Source organism: Bos grunniens, chromosome 7 (genome assembly GCF_055505025.1).
Source record: "Bos grunniens cultivar Pamir isolate PY7600 chromosome 7, Bosgru_T2T1.0, whole genome shotgun sequence".
NCBI classification, from domain to species: Eukaryota; Metazoa; Chordata; class Mammalia; order Artiodactyla; family Bovidae; genus Bos; species Bos grunniens.
The window spans coordinates 57,238,508-57,255,522 of NC_141171.1; the positions used below are offsets into that span (position 1 = coordinate 57,238,508).

General features: G+C 36.0%; 1 protein-coding gene across 3 annotated transcripts in view; it reads right to left on the bottom strand.

The window, feature by feature from the left end:
• LARS1 (leucyl-tRNA synthetase 1) overlaps positions 1-17,015 on the bottom strand; it is a 96,941-nt gene continuing 79,926 nt past the window's right edge. The window contains exons 29-32 of one of the 3 annotated variants that reach the window (XM_086413663.1): positions 15,443-15,547; positions 13,372-13,467; positions 11,792-11,924; positions 1-7,227 (exon numbers count right to left, since the gene is read on the bottom strand). In XM_086413663.1, the coding sequence (XP_086269789.1) occupies positions 7,022-7,227; positions 11,792-11,924; positions 13,372-13,467; positions 15,443-15,547 (540 nt within the window). In that variant the 3' untranslated portion in view covers positions 1-7,021. The remainder of the gene's footprint in view (positions 7,228-11,791; positions 11,925-13,371; positions 13,468-15,442; positions 15,548-17,015) is intronic. The other 2 variants (XM_086413665.1, XM_086413664.1) reach the window with 2 other exon arrangements.

The following is a 17,015-nucleotide window of genomic DNA, read 5'->3' on the forward strand; positions in this document are numbered from 1 at the left end:
TTAACTTTAATATATTTTATTTAATCCAATTTATTCAAAATATTATGTCAGCATATAATCAACATAAAAGAAATTATTATTGAGGTATTCTATGTTCTCTTTGTCACAGTAAGTCTTTGAAATCTGAAGTGTATTCTCTGCTTTTACCTCACGGCTCAATTCAGACTACTCACGTTTCAAGTCCTCTATAGACACATGATTGGACGGCACAGTTCTAGACCTAACTCCAGTATAAGGCAAACAAGGGATACAACAAACTACCACTGACTTCTCCACAGTGAAAGACATGAAGCACTCCTTTGTCACATTCCTCAAGCCCGTACTTAGGAGCAAGGATCATGTCCTATCCTGTTTGTTTTTCAAGTGTGCAAGGTTTTTCCTCTCTACCTTAAAACCAATTAAGTTCTAAGGAGAGCAGTGAGCAATTAGAAAACTTAATTGATGCTACAAATCTTGGGTGGTAACTGAGTATTCTCTAAGACAGACGTGAAGTAATGTCCAAAGAAAGTGAGAGAGAACAGCAGAACAAAGTATCAGCTAATTCTGAGAACCAGGCACATAGATAACTAGTAAACAGTCATTAGAATGACTAAGTGAATGAATTTCTCAAGAGAAAAGCAGACACAACTACCACAAACTGTAAAAGACATGAAGGAACATGTCATCTTATTCCCACCTCAAAAATTTGCAATGATTCTTGAGGTAATTAAATCAACTTCGAATATCTGCCTAGAATCCAATAATCATTATAAGGCCCAATTTACTGCTAACTTATCTATTTCCAATTTCTCTCTCATTCTGCCAAGATAAACATTCCATTCCTGGCATCATCTCCCAAACAAGCCATGCATTTGCTTTCACCTCCAAGCAGTCATCCACACATCGTTCTAAAAGCTAGAAACACGGCTCTGCTCTCTCCTAGCTGCTGCTACTGCTGCTGCTGCTAAGTCGATTCAGTCATGTCCGACTGTGCGACCCCATAGACGGCAGCCCATCAGGCTCCCCCGTCCCTGGGATTTTCCAGGCAAGAACACTGGAGTGGGTTGCCAGTTCCTTCTCCAACGCGTGAAAGTGAAAAGTGAAAGTGAAGTCGCTTAGTCATGTCCAACTCTTCACCACCTCATGGACTGCAGCCTACCAGGCTCTTCCGCCCATGGGGTTTTCCAGGCAAGAGTACTGGAGTGGGGTGCCATTGCCTTCTCCCTCCTAGCTGCTACTCCAATCCTAATCACCCTTCATGTCCCATCTCATCTGTGAAGTCTTATCTGACTCGAATCCAACAAACTTTTCCCTCTTCTGACCTAACAGCCCTGACATCGCTGGCCTTGGTCAAATGCATTCTTGTCTCTCATGCCTGCATTCCTTGTCTAATACGTGTGCTGCAACGGACTGGAGACATGGAGGCCAGGACTCTAACTCAGCTCTGCCACTGGTGTATGGGATATGGACAGGTCACTTGCTCTCCTGAGGCCTGTTCTTCATGCGGCATCTTTTCTATTCCTAGAACACACTGCATGCCCCTGCCTCAGAGCTTTCACACCTGCTGTACCCTCTGCCTAATATGTTTTGCCCAGATTATCTGCTAACAAAACTATATACACATTTACTCTTGAATGTACAAGCTCACTTCTATAACACTTCTATAAATTTATTAAGATACACTTCCACAAATACAAAACTACATATCCACAAAGTTTGCCACTATATAATTCTATACAGATTCTATAAAACATCAGAAATTTATAAACAACCTAAATGCCCATCCATAAGAGACTAGTTGAATGAATTATGGTACACCTTTATAATACTACAACACAGAGGAAAGAAGAGGAGGGACAGAAGGGGACAAAGGAAGAAAAGGAGGAGGACAAAGAAAGAAAGAGATCTCCATGAACTAAAATAGAAAGATATTTACATATATATTAATCAAAAATAAAGTTGTTAAAAAAGCAAGGTATAAAACAATTATAATATTGACTTTTTAATGATAAAAGAGTAAGTAAAGTACATAAAAATAAACATTTGCTTGCTTTTGGATAAAGAAACACAGGAAAGATATCTAGAAACTAATGAAACGGTTAGCTACAGAATATGGGAAGGTTGTGCAAAAAGTAAAAATTCTCTGAATGGATGTAATTTTGACTTCTGAACAGTGTTAAGTATTTTAATTACTCAAAAAATAAATAGAAAGGGAAAAAACACAGCATAAAATTGAATGAAAAGAGAAACAAATGACTGTATTAAAACCACAAATGAAAAGGAATTCATTCAGGTAACATTTGAACTTTGTCTATATGCTTTGTCTATATGTTTTAGTGTGAAACATTTTAAGGACATAAAGAACTGCAAAATTTTTCAAAAAAAAATCTATATTGAACTCTACTTAGTAAACTTGTTGTTCATAGTAGCCCTGGATTGGTAATTTCAAAATTATTAACAGACCAAATGAGTAAATATACTGAGGTTCTTGGGAACCAGAGTTCTCACTCTGTGAGAAGAAACATACAAATATTTTCAGGAAGAAGGCAAGGAAGAATTGTGGCATTAGATAAAATTATGATTTTAAAAATATGTATACATATATTTCTTAGCTCTGACCACTGGAAAGGCCTAAAAAAAAAAAAAACTTAGGAGCAATGAGCACACAAAACACCCAGATCTTGATTTCTTAATACCATTCTCCATTAAAATGAAGCAGGGCTCCCAGGAGAAAAAAACTGATTCCTCCTATGGGACAGGACAATACAAGGTGAGCTGGAAACTTCTTGTACCAGTAAGCAAAGAAATGTTCCAAGACTGATGAGGAGACAGCAAAAGGACATAGGAACCAGCTTGAAGGGGCTCCCATTGGGTAACAACTCAGCAAAATTTGGGCAGTCAAAGCATAACGATAGTAATAGGTTATGGCATATATGAAAAAAAAAAATCCATCAGTCCATAGTGGTTTGTAAAGAATGAAGAAAGACAAAAATTGGAAACAAAGGGGAAATCTCTTCTTTACAGAAGAACGATACCTAATAAATGGAGAAAAAAAAAATCGTAAAATTAAGAACTCTCATACCAGTGTAGTTACTGGCAGAAAAATGATCCATGAGTGCTACCATTTCCTGAAAGTTTGCCAGCAAACAGGATATTCACATAAGTTTTAAAATATCACCTTATAGGCTATTTATTAATAATAAACGGGAAAGCTCACTTTTTCAGTTGAGAAATCTAAAGATGCTACTTTAATCAATGATCAAACTTAGCATCATCAGTAATAGGAATATGCCAACAATATATGAATCCAGCAATCATGAATACATTATGCAATGGGAAATATCACTCATGTAGTACTCTTGTCAAGACTTAAATCTGAATTCAACCAGGAGAAAACAGACAAATCTAGATTGTGAGGCAAACTTAATAACAACTGGCATAGAGTCCCATCAAAAATTTTACTGTGAGGAAAGACTAAAAAAGAAAAGCTGAGAAACTGCTGTAGTGTGCAGGAGACCAAGAGACATGAACACAAAATGTAATGCTTAATCTCTGGATAGATGCTGAAAAAAATTTATTGATGAGATATTTTGGAAATTTTATTACTTCATGTATTAGGAATGCTTATTACCTAATATTGCTAAACTATACTGTGCATATAAAATACATGTCCAATGTTACATTTCTTGGGCAAGATATGTGTATATTGTGTTTTATACAGGAGAATGTCCTAGTTCTTAGGGGTTCCATGCTAAAGTATTGAAAAATGAATTGTCATGGTTTCTGCAACTTACTGTCAAATGGCTCAAAATTTTTAAAAAGTATATTCTAAGTACAAGGTGGTATCATGGATAGGATCCTATATTAGCAAAAAGACATTAGTGGAAAAACTGGTAAAGTCCTAATGAAGCCTTTAGTTAATAGCTGCGTACCAATCTTACTTACTTGCAACAACTGAATCAAGGCTACATAAAATGTTAACATTAGGGGAAATTAATAAAGGGTGTACTGGAACTTTCCATACATTGCTGCAGCTGCTGCTGCTAAGTCGTTTCAGTCGTGTCCGACTCTGCGCGACCATAGATGGCAGCCCACTAAGCTCCTGTGTCCCTGGAATTCTCCAGGCAAGAATACTGGAGTGGGTTGCCATTTCCTTCTCCAATGCATGAAAGTGAAAAGTGAAAGTCAAGTCGCTCAGTCGTACCCGACTCTAAGCGACCCCATGGACTGCAGCCTACCAGACTCCTCCGTCCATGGGATTTTCCAGGCAAGAATAATGGAGTGGGGTGCCATCGCCTTGCCATTCCATACATTAGATCCAACTTTTCTATAAAGCTAAAACTATCCCAAAATAAAATTTTTAAAATGTATGTTTAAAGAGAGAGCACAAATGAAACAAAATGTTAAAAATTGATAAATCTCAGTGATGGGTGTTTACTGGCTGATTACTTTAACTTTTAGATAGGTTTAAAATTTGGCAAAATAAAATTTAAAAAGAAAACAAAGCTATGGAAGGTTAAAAGTAAATGGATAGAAAAAGATATTCTATATGAACACTAACCAAAAGAAGACTGTTATTCAGTTTTCTGAATAACATCAGAAGCATCATAATATATATAAAACAAAAACTGTTTTATATAGATCAAAATATTATATATAGCATCAAACACAGCATAAAATATTATATATAAAACAAAAGTTGTCTGAACTAGAAGAGAAATGTATTAATCCGGGGTCATGAGATTTAGTACGTCTCCAAAATGGAGAGTACACTAAGAAAACAGAAGAGTAGGATACAGATTTGGACAATTCAATCTGCATCTATGACCTAATGCACGTATGCAGAACTCCACAACTGCAGACTAAACATTCTTTAAAATCTCACATGTAACATGTATAAAGACTGTTCATACACTGGGCCATAAGTTTGTCTTTAAGGGTGGAGGCTTCTGAGGTGCTGACATTGTGCTATTCCTTGATTGTGAGGTGATTACATAGGTTTTTCCTTTGTTGATGAATTCTGTTTCATTGTTCATTTAGGAAGGTAACTACCTCCTATGATATTAATACAATAAGCCCAAAGCAACTTGTTTTTCCCTCAGTATTTCAATTAATTGCTGTTTTTTTCAGTTGCACATCAAATAAAATAATAGGCTTACATTTAGAGGCTTCCTTATGCAAAACTTACATATCTTTAAACACAAAAAAAACATATTCAGTCTAGCAAGACATCTATTCTAGGAGAGAGATATTAGAATTGAGACTGAGGGAACAGAGAATCCATGAATCCCAACTCACCTGTAATCCAAGGAAGTACAGGTTCATAGGCTCATTTATTAAAACAGGCACAATCACTCACAATAGTATAATTATTTTCCTTTTTCTTTTTTTGACCAAGCACATTTCATTTAATTTGCCAAGTTACACCTAAGTAGCCTTTGTTTAGGCCTTAGGAAGGATTACTTACTTTGATTAGGGAGTAACTACAGCTATGAAGATTGAGGGAGCAACAAAAGAATCTAATGGAAGGCAAACGAATTAGTTGCCCCAAAAGAACCAAACAAATATGACATCATTATCAGCCATAGTAATCCTATTAGTCCTAAGTCAATTATTATTACTACTACTATACCCTGATATAGTTGTATAGTAGTATTCAGTACCAATCATTGAAGGTCAGCAGCAGCAGCAGCATTTCAGAAGGTTTACCACTTGCCAGGCACTATGCTATTAATATATATGTAAGATTTTCCTCGATTGTTTCCTCTGAGTATCTCACAATAAGCCTAAAAAGTAGGTACATTATTAGTTTCATTTTATAAATGAAGAAATGGGTTGAGTAACTGGCCAAAAGCACACAAGTAGCAAATGGAAGAAATGGAAATCTAACTTAGCTAGTCTGACCTCAGAGCATGTAATCTTATCTACTCTGCTATGCTGCCGGCTCCTAGCAGATAAACAATGATATGTACTTGATGATCTCTAAAGGATCGTTCAGTTCTAACATTCTATGATTTGTCTTAATGAATCTGTAATAAAGCATTCAACTAGGCCCTGTAATCTCAAATTGTATGAAGCAAACTAAGGAAGCGCAATAAAATCTCTTCATATGATCTGAAAGTTAGAGTTCAGGTTTCCTAGGATTATCAGAATTGGTCTTTCTCCACATGAAATCCTTCAAGAAATGCAATTGTTTTCTTGCTATCAGTCAATATCTAATATTTTTTCCTCATATGAAAAGAGATGACACAGACAATATCTAAAGACATTCCAGAAAGAATAAAAAAAATAAATATGCAATACTGTTGGCTTGATCTTTAAACACAACTGGACTAAAGGTAAATCTGATAAATGCAGATTTCTGAGGACGGAAAAAATTCTCTTCTTTTAAAACACCCAAATTTAGTATAATCAAATAACTATTTATAAATTATCAATACTAGCCTTGAAAAAATATTGTTGGTGGCTAACTGAATATATCAAAGCTAAAAGAAATTATTTTAAGACCTATTTGTTCTTTATACAAAATACTGAGTGATCACAATCAAATCAAAATATTCTCATTTGTTCTTTTAAAATCATCATCAGAGTTCTTTTTAAAAAGGAAAACTGATTATCTAATTACTCTTCTTCTTAAAAAAGAAAAACAGCTAACTCCATAATGGATGTAATAAAAAAGTTGCTAGCTACTCCTTACCCCTCATAAATAACATGAAGTACAGCTCATACAAGAAGCATACTGACACTTTTGCATTAACCTGAAGTACTCACAGCTTCTGGCAAACAGCAAACATCTGTTAAAAAACAAAAACAAAAAACAAAGTATGGTACAAACTATTTCTATTTGAGGCCTCAATAAGGAAAAAAAATTTATTAGGTCCAGGAATTGAAGAAAACTTGGTATAGTTACGAGTACATGCAGAATTTGATGGTCAGAAATTAAATCTATTTAGGTCCAGCCTAAGGTTCTCAGAGCCTACCTATAGGCACAATCATAGCAGTAATATCCTCAAAAACCAGGGTAAATCTCCTGTGCCTTTGTTTAATGAACTAAATAGATCATTGTATCACCAATATCTGCCCGTAGCCCATTTTCAGTAAGATGAATTTTCTTGTTCATGAGATCCACGTGGAAAACAGCATGCTCAGAAATGGGGGTCTTTTCAGCGTGCTCTTTTCCCAGGACAGGAACTCGCCGAGGCCCCAACACTGGATCGTCAAATCTCATCAGTTTCACTTTGGAAAGGTCTACAGCAAAATAAAGTAGCAATACGAACATTTAATTACAGTCACCGGCTCAAACCCATGCCTGAGTCTCATAATTCATGTTTTAAACACACTCATTATATCTTAAAAAATATTTTCATCAGGTTATTAAACAGGACCCAAACTCAGAAAGCAAAGATAAATCTAATAAATCTTCATCCTCTGTCGGCTTTTACCCAGATCAAAAACTGGCAGAACTTCTGTATAACACATCTGGAATTATAAACCAAGGGGAGGGATTGAGTATATTTTTGAGCATTATCCTACATGCTCTCTCAAATCACTTTTAATACACTTCAATTAACCATTTTTCAGAACATTAAAAAACCTAAAAGTTTTTTTTTTCCTTTTCTTATCTTGCTTCTTAGAATATTTAAAAGGGCAAGAATTGTAGCTTTCTTTTGGAAGATAATTTTGGAAAAAGAATTACTACTCTAAGAAACAGCATTACCAGATTCTTGTTTTGCTTAAATGATGAAAAGTGTATTAACAAGCTGATGAGAGACAACGAAAGGAGAAGAACAGGGGGAAAGGGCACAGACTTTAGAATTTTGAGCTTCTGGATGAGCTCCAACCCTCCCCTGCTTGAGATTTTCCTGATCTGCTCTTGTGCAAGCTGATAAGACGGCTCCTGGCAAAGAAAGTGCTTGTCCCTTGAACAAATTTATGATGCAACAATCCTGCCAACAACTGAGCCCAAAAGAAATGTATTTATTTCAGCAATTCTGAGACTTTTCAACATCAAATGGCTTTATTTTACAAGGTGGAAAAACACCATAAATGACTACAAATGCTGATTCTGGGCTTATTGCTCATTCTAAGCATAGCATGGCTAGTTTATGCTTAACTTGATCTACAGAAACTGAAGATATCTTCTGACTTATTTCCCACCCTTTTCTAAAGTAGATTGCTGGGTGGTCCGTGAGCTATACTCCCTCATGCTGCCTTGAGACTATGACTCTTAGCATGAGAGGGATAAGATTTTAAAAAAAGATAAAAGGAGACATTAATGCAGCTGGCAGCTATTCGAGGAGTACAAGTTATCCAGGCATTCTATTATCCTTGGGAAACAAAGACTAAAGGATGACAAGCTTAGAGTAGGGATCTGAGGGTTTACAGAGCAATTACCTGCAACTACCATGAAGGCAATCCTGCCTCAGAGTCTTTACAGAGGTTCTGCAGAGGCCACATAATCTATCCCTAGATACAGCACAAGCCCTGAAAATTAAAATGAGAAAGGAGCAGGCCCAATCTTCATGACAGCCATGGTCTTATTTGAGCGGAAGAATACAATTCACTTTAATAGCTATTGTAATTCAACATGCACATCGGTGGTATCAAATTATTTTCTTACAGAAGCAATGACAAGTCCTGCCAGCAGATTTTATGCACAAGGCTTTTTACTGCAGATATGCCTCTGTCCCTCTGTCTCAATCTCTCTGAAACAGACCTCCCTCATCATTCCAAGCAATTCTGAATCAAACTATTTCAAAGAAGCCTTAATACCCAATCAGGCTCCTAAGTGACAAAACACATCTGCTTTGATGTTTCCCCATGTACTTCATTACTGCAAATAAAATTCTTGGGGCTTTCTTAGTGGCTTTACTATCTTTTCTTATCCCAGACCTGTCTTATCATTGAAAATGTTGAAATTTAAATCTGCAACTACACAAGATTTAAGGCACTTAGAGAAAAGATGAGAATGATTGAAAGTCCTTAGGGATTGATAATGCGAAATGGAGCTTTTCACCTCCAAATTATTAGTTCATATGTGGCATGGGTTTTAAGTGATTTAAAGTCATTATCATCAAATAGTTACTCCACAGCCTTTGTGGAGTGAAATGATGATTTTAGCTCCTAGTTCCTCCTGGACCTAGATCATAATCACCCTCAATACAATTGGCACTAATTGGACAACTTGCTGGCTATCATAGCAGACAGAGAAGTATGTTATTGAATTTCACTCCTTTTTCATTTCACATACTCAGTTCTCTTAGATATCAAAGTATCCTGAGGGCTTTTGGAAAAGTCTTAAGTTTAGAGCTCTTCTGTAGATACTTGGAGCAATATCAATTGCAAACTCCCCCTAATGTTTCTCTATTTTCCAAAATTCACAGCAGCTACTAATATCAAACTTAAAGCACTTTATGATAACATTATTCACAGCTAGAATAACGAAGTAAGAATTATGCCAAAAGCTCAGTGAGAAAAGACAAGCTGAAGAAAACACACCAGTACAGTTCCAAAGAACCTAGTCAGTGCTGTATCTGAGAGTATTTAAAGGGAAATCAGGTTTAACATTATATTATATAATCCAATTTCCAACACACGAATAAAGCCTCTTATGCACTACAACCTCATAATTATCCTATCCAGTGGGTGCACACAAATACCTATTTTCTTTAGAAGCTATTTTATTGTTCTTCAGAGTTAAGAGTTCTTCCCGTTAGAAAATTTTCTCATGACTAATATATGCAATATAAAACAGCAAAAAGGAAGGCCACAAAATGGCTTCCTGTATGTTCACACTTCAAAATTTTCAAGTTCTGCTTTTTGTGGCCTGTAAGTTGCAAGGATGGCACTACCATTCTACAGTACCTGGTTTATTGAGGGAACATGCTAAATGGCTACATATATAAACCTTGAAAACATTTTGCTAAGTGAAATAAGACAGACACGAAAGGACAATATTGCATGATTCCACTTATACAGGTACCTAGGAGAGTCAAATACACAGAATAAAAGAGCTCTTGCTAGAAGGGGACTAGGAGGAGGAAGAATGGGAAGTTATTGTTTAATGGATAGAGTTTCAGTTTGGGATGATGAAAAAGTTCTAGAAATGGAGAGTGTGATGGTTGCACATCAATATGAATGTTTAATGCTAATGAACTACACACTTAAAAAAATGATTAACGTGGTCAATTTTATGGTTTGTATATTTTACCACAATTTTTTTAAATGTCTACAAAAAACAAAACATTCCCAGTCCTAACATATTGCTGGTGCACAGTGAAACATGTTGTCAGTGTTTCCCTCGTGCAAGCACACACATTCCCTTCCCCCTCACAGGGCCCATCCAAATGATGTTTTCTCCATAAAATCACCCCTGATCACCAGAGCTGGAAACAAATAAGCTCACCTTTCTCTCTGCTATAAATGGTATTTGTACCTCTCTTACTGTACTCAGCAGTTTCTCCTTAGAGATTATGTACTTCAATAGTTAAGTCCCCTACTCCTTCAGGAAATGCAGTCTCCTGGTGAACAGTACTTTGTGGACTCCCCAAAACCCTTAGTACCTACACAGGAGTCTTTACATACACACTTATCTCTACACACACACCAAACACAATAGTCTCTCAAAAATTTCGAGAGAACAAAAAATTCATGGCAGAATGAATTCCACAGGGCTATTTTAAGTCTTCTATGTAAACGGAATATTGTTACCCTGAATACAAGGTCAAAAATTAGGTCACTGTATGGGATCTGTAAATCTTTTCAGGAAATTTTTATACTGATGGTATGTGGCCCCAATTAACTCTTGATTGCCATCAAGAAGAGAAGGGAGGATCATGCAAAACAGGGATCTCAACATTAATTTGTCTTCATAATTTGGAAGAAAAATAATTTAGAAACACACTAACTCCCTTCACACTCTTCTCAGCATAAGATCAGCTGAGTGATTTAAAAAAGGAACTATAAATTATTATATCAAATCTAATCATAAAAGATATAGACTTAATCTTGCTAATAAATTAAGATTATTTACATATTTTACTCAAAGGCATATTGTCTAAAAGAAAGAATATGAGCTTTGCAGACAAAGAGACCTGTGTTTGAACTGTTTGAATTCCAGCTCCAAGATTTACTAGCTGTATGAACTTTGTAAATTATTTAGCCATTCAAACCTCTATTTCATCATCTGCAAAAAGGGAATAATACCCTCAATGTTAGAGAGTTGTAAAAGGATTAAATGACTAACACATGGCAGACACACAAAAAATTTTATTTTCTTCTCTTCCTTCCCCAGGAACAGATTCAGTTAAGCAGGTTAATTTGGAATATTAAGGGAATATGTTACTTAATTTTGAATATCTCTGACAGATGGAAATTGCTTGTTACAATTTTAAAGCTACATGGAATCCTGGTACTTCCCTGCTGGTCCAGTGGCTAAGACTATGCTCCCAATGCAGGGGGCCCAGGTCCAATCCCTGGTCAGGGAATTAAGATCCCACATGGTGTAACTAAGACCTGGAGCAGCCAAATCAATCAATCAATATTTTTCAAAATAAAGCTAGATGGAATCCTGGAAAAACACGTAATCCAGTGCTCTCATTTTATGAAAAGAGAAATCAATTTAGAGCTTAAGTGACATGGCCAAGTCACCAAGCTACCTAGTCACAAGGTCGCAAAAGAGACCTGATTCTGTGTCCAATATTCTTTCCACATTACATGACTGTCCCTAAGCAAGCCAGTCACTCTTCTTTCTTCCCACTGCTCACAAATCCATGAGCTAGTGCCAAACATGCACTTCAGGAAAGCCATTTACCTTTGATTCCTCGGTCCACTTTCATTAAACGCCTGAGTATAGAATCACGGTTATCTCCTTGCCTGATTTCAATTTTGGTTGAGAAGTGGCCACTGAATGGTTGAGGATTTAGTAGGGAAACTAATACACCAGGCTAAGAAAATAAAGAGAAAATGACTATTATTAGAAGTCAAATCTGAATACTGCTGAGAGAGGAGTGTCTGCTAGACTTTTAATGTCCAAGGAAATACAGACTTAATTCTGATATTTTAAAATCAAGATCAATGGATACTCAAGTATGAAAGAAAAGATGTACAAAAGCTCATGCTTTTAACCAAATGCCTACATAAGAGTGACCATGAATACACATATCTATACTGATGATGGATAGTAACAACAATTCTATCTTCTCTTCCACAACTACCACTGTTTACTGAATTCCTACTGGGTACCAGATGATGGTACTTTATAGACATCATTCCTATATCCTGAAAAATAGTTCCTTAAGACCTCTTTTCACAGATGAAAAGCTGAAAACCAGGAAGATTAATAATGCAGCCCAAGGTCACATAGCCAGAAAGAGACAGAGCCTAACATTTACTGAGCATAAACTAAGTTCTATACCATATGCTTTCCACATTGTATAAGCTATATAGTTAAAGACAATGCTCATTATTTTAAGTGAAAGAAGTTAACTGAGAGTTATGAAACATAAATACAGAGTAGCTTAAGGGAATGCTTGAAAGTAGCTTGAAATAAACACATTTGTATAGGGAACACTATTTCATGTACCTATCTCCATGGCTCAAATGACTGTACTTTTAAAGCCACCATATCTTAATGTAATGAGACTATTTATAATTTGATGATAAACTCAGGAGGTCTGCATGATCATCATTGCCTCATTCTTTCAAAAGAGACCTTTTCTGTTTGCTGGGTTTTTGATGAAATGTGGTAAGAGTAGCAGGATCTATGTAAGTCTTCTGCTTATTAAGAAAAGTAGGGCATTTCATGGACTCTCACAAAGGCACTCCACCAGACTTTACCAAATGCTGCCATTCTGAATGGACTCTTTAAGAGTTAATAAATACAATCTCCTCAAACTCCAAAACCTATTTATCTTCACCAATAATGGCCCCAAAATAAGAAATTTAAAAAGCATTACAAGCAAAATATGGAATGATTCATCAATCTGGTTTATGCCAGAAGCCACAAGTCTTAAATAACATTATCAAACTAAAACTCACCCGAAATATGAAAGCTCCCTCTCTCTGTTTAAAAGTCTCACATTTCAATGTCCACTATCTTTTTTAAGTCACGTTTTAAAAATCATATTCTCGATTTTAAAATCACAAGCAACATCTGATGCTAACCGTAACAGTAGTGTAAAGAAAAGTGAGGACTGGACTAACTAGGGAATTAGAGGACCTGAAATCCAGTCCCACTACTGACCAACTATGTGGCCTAAGTCAAACTAATCATTTAACTTCTCTGGACCTCACTTTGCTTCCATCTTCAAAATGATGGGTTTAGATGTAAAGCTCTCTAAGGTCTCTTCCAGCCTTAAAATGCAATGATTCAGTGAGATTCTTTCAACTTACTTCTGTTCTAAAAACATTAAGTGGTTTCCCAGGACAGCAATCTTCCCTGACTTTATCTTCTGCTTCAGAGGCAAATTTGACTTCTATATGTTCTAGCTAAATAGAGAGGGGAAAAAATGCAAGTCATTAGTATCACTTAATATGATTGAAATTAATCATCACCTCATTTCACCAAATAGCAAAACTAGGTTCTCCACTTGACATGAAATGATCTGTGCCATTTTATTATTTTCCATATAAAGATTAAATGAAATCTATAATCAATTATTTAACACTCATCTTGGATGTCTCATAGTATGTTATTTATATAATCATGTTTACCATCTTCTATATGGAAATCTGACATTTACCTGCTGCCTACAAGAAAACAATAAAGAGGATAAAAAGCTTTCACTCAAATAAATGGAAAAGCTCAAAGTGAAAGTAGCTCAGTCGTGTCCGATTCTTTGCAACCCCATGGACTATAGAGCCCATGGAATTCTCCAGGCCAGAATACTGGAGTGGGTAGCCGTTCCCTTCTCCAGGGGATCTTCCCAACCTAGGGATCGAACCCAGGTCTCCCGCATTGCAGGCACATTCTTTACCAGCTGAGCCAACAGGGAAGCCCAAGAATATGAGAGTGAGTGGCCGATCCCTTCTCCACCGGATCTTCCCAACCCAGGAATCAAACTGGGGTCTCCCGCATTGCAGGCAGATTCTTTACCAGCTGAGCTACCAGGGAAGCCTGGAAAAGCTCAAGATATGTAGCAAATTGCATATATATGAATATAAGATAACCCTAAATAAAAATTGTTCCCACTGTCCCAATGAAAATATCCAAGCAGTGTTTTGACTTCCATGAATACATTTGAACATTTAGAAATACAAAAAATAGATGTCTACTAATACTTAATTATGCATTTATAATTGTTGTTCCTGTTGTTTAGTGATTAAATTATGTCTGACTCTTTGCAACCTCATGGACTGTAGCCTGCCAGGCTCCTATGTCCATGGGATTTCCCAGGCAAGAATACTGGAGTAGGTTGCCATTTCCTTCTCCAGGGGATCTTCCTGACCCAGGGATTGAAACTGTGACTCCTGTTTAGCAGACAGATTCTTTGGGAAACCCACATACTTATAATTACATGACATAAAATATTTACTTAGAAATGATCGTTTCTTTCATTCCCATATTTCATAAAACAATTTTATTAAAATCTAAACCTGTTCTGTTTTCGTGCTTAGTCGCTCAGTTGTGTCGGACTCTTTTGAGACCCCATGGACTTAGCCTGCAAGGCTCCTTTGTTCATGGGGATTCTCCAGGCAAGAATACTGGAGTAGGTTGCCATGCCCTCCTCCAGGGGATCTTCCCAACCCAGAGAACGAACCCAGGTCTCCCGCATTGCATGTGGATTCTTTATCATCTGAGCCACCAGGTTTTCATTATTATTAGAACCACTTTTTGAGTCCTCTAATACAATTTTCTATAGAAAATTATCTTTCCTTCTTCCTAAGTTGAATGAGAGACAGCATTTTTAGAATCTATATATTAAACAGTCACTGGTGCAGGAAGATGGGATGGGGAGAAACTCAAATATGTGAAAGCTACTGGTAATGTTCTGTTTCCTGAGTTGGGCAGTAGATTCATGGATGTTCATGTATTACTAACTAGGAAAAAAAAGGGCCAAACATGGACCACTGACAGTATACCATGAATCAAGCATTTTAATTAATCCAAATCTGTCAATCTGAGGTCTTAAAGGGAAGTAGGAAAAAGAAGCAATTCAGAGCATCCCATAATATAAGAGATTTTGAAAGTATATGACTATAAGGTCTCTTCCTCATTTTGAAGAGAAAACTTGGGCATATACAGTTAGTATTTTAGATACAGAATAACTGATAAGTGAAATAAGGTAAGAGATGATTTCTTCTTCCCGTAACTTCTGTACTACCCATTCTCTTTCCCCCTCCAGTATATTTGGCAAGGGTACTAAACACAGAAGATGAAGTTTTTAAAAAGGCTTATTATAAAACAAAAGAACTGGATTGTTTACTATAGTCAGTTAGTTATTATAACCCCGGCCCCTCTTACCTCAAGAGAGTTGGTCAGGTAGACTATGTTCTCCATGAGCACTGCCTGTTCATCAAATTCTAATTGCAAATCCAGAACACGAGGTCCCATCTTCTCCAGATTTTCCTAACAGCCAAAATGGTTTTGAAAAACAAAATCACATTAAGAATATGTTGAAAAGAACATATTTCCGCCAAAGCAATCAGTCTCTCAAGTGATAAAATCTTCAAATTTGAACAGTTAAAGGAAAGGCCTTGGACTCATGGTTTCCCTTATCTATGTTTGCTCGCTAATGAAATTACTAGCTGAGAGTAATTATCATTTAAAGTATGATAAGATTAAGACAGCATGGAAAAGACTAGAGGACAGGTTTTCCGATTTATAAAAGAAATATGATTTCATCGTTGTTTATTTAGCCTGACTTAAAGAGCAGATCCAAAGAACTTGCTTTGACAAGGAATCAAACAAGTGTGTTAAAATATTCCTTAGTTAACTAAAAAAAAAAAATTAAAAGTTTCTAAGGTACCACATTAATAAGACTATTTCAAGGAATAGTAAATTAATAATAACCAGACATAGAGTAGCATGGATGCATATACAAACATATGTAAATAGAAAGCCAATGGGAATTTGCTTTATGACTCAGGGAACTCAAACTGGGGCTCTGTGATAACCTAGAGAGGTGGGAATGGGTGGGAGGCAGGAGACAGACTTAAGAGGGAGGTATATATGTGCACCTATGGTTGATTCCTGTTGATACATGACAGAAATCAAACCAATATTATAAACCAATCATTGATCAATTAAAAATAAATATTAAAAAAAAATAAGAGCACCAAAATGAAATAAATAAATAACCAAACAAAAAAATCCCTATATATTTTAAAATATCTTAAAAACTTGATTTAAATGGGTACTCGGATAATCCTAAAACATAAAAAACCATTTCTTAAAAAAAAATTTCCTTATTCTTAATTTTCTTTAACATTAAATAAAATATTTGCTGCTCAAGATGAAACCTTCAAGACCTAAGCTCAAATGCACAAATATAGCTAGCCTGCCTAGAACATGTTTCATTTATTTATATGAAAGTGACCTGACACGATTCTTGACACTCACTACCTTCATTTATCATCCAAGTTGTTTCTTTTCCCATAAAGTGCTAGAAAACCATTCTTATTCCCAGATTTATTAAATACTTTTCAAAGTTACAAACTACTAATTTGCCTGGCAAATCACCAATATTAGTGAAAAAATATTTTACTACTTGAAAATTCTAACACTGGTTTTTCAAAAAGCCAACCCTTGAATCTAACATTATTTAGAATCGGTTTTACTGGATTCTGTAAAGCATGTCACCAAAATTTATTGCCTGTGCAATGAACAATGGGATATTTTGTTGATTCCCATATTGACAATGGATCTGACATTGGACCAATGCCACTAGCTGAGAACCAATGAATTATGAGTATACCCACAAACATAACTTGATTAGTATAGGTCAAGCCAAGATTCTCAATTATTTCTGAAACTTCAAATACCATAAGGCTCAGACAGTTGACTACGTGTCCTTAGGAAAGCCTTTTAATTCTCC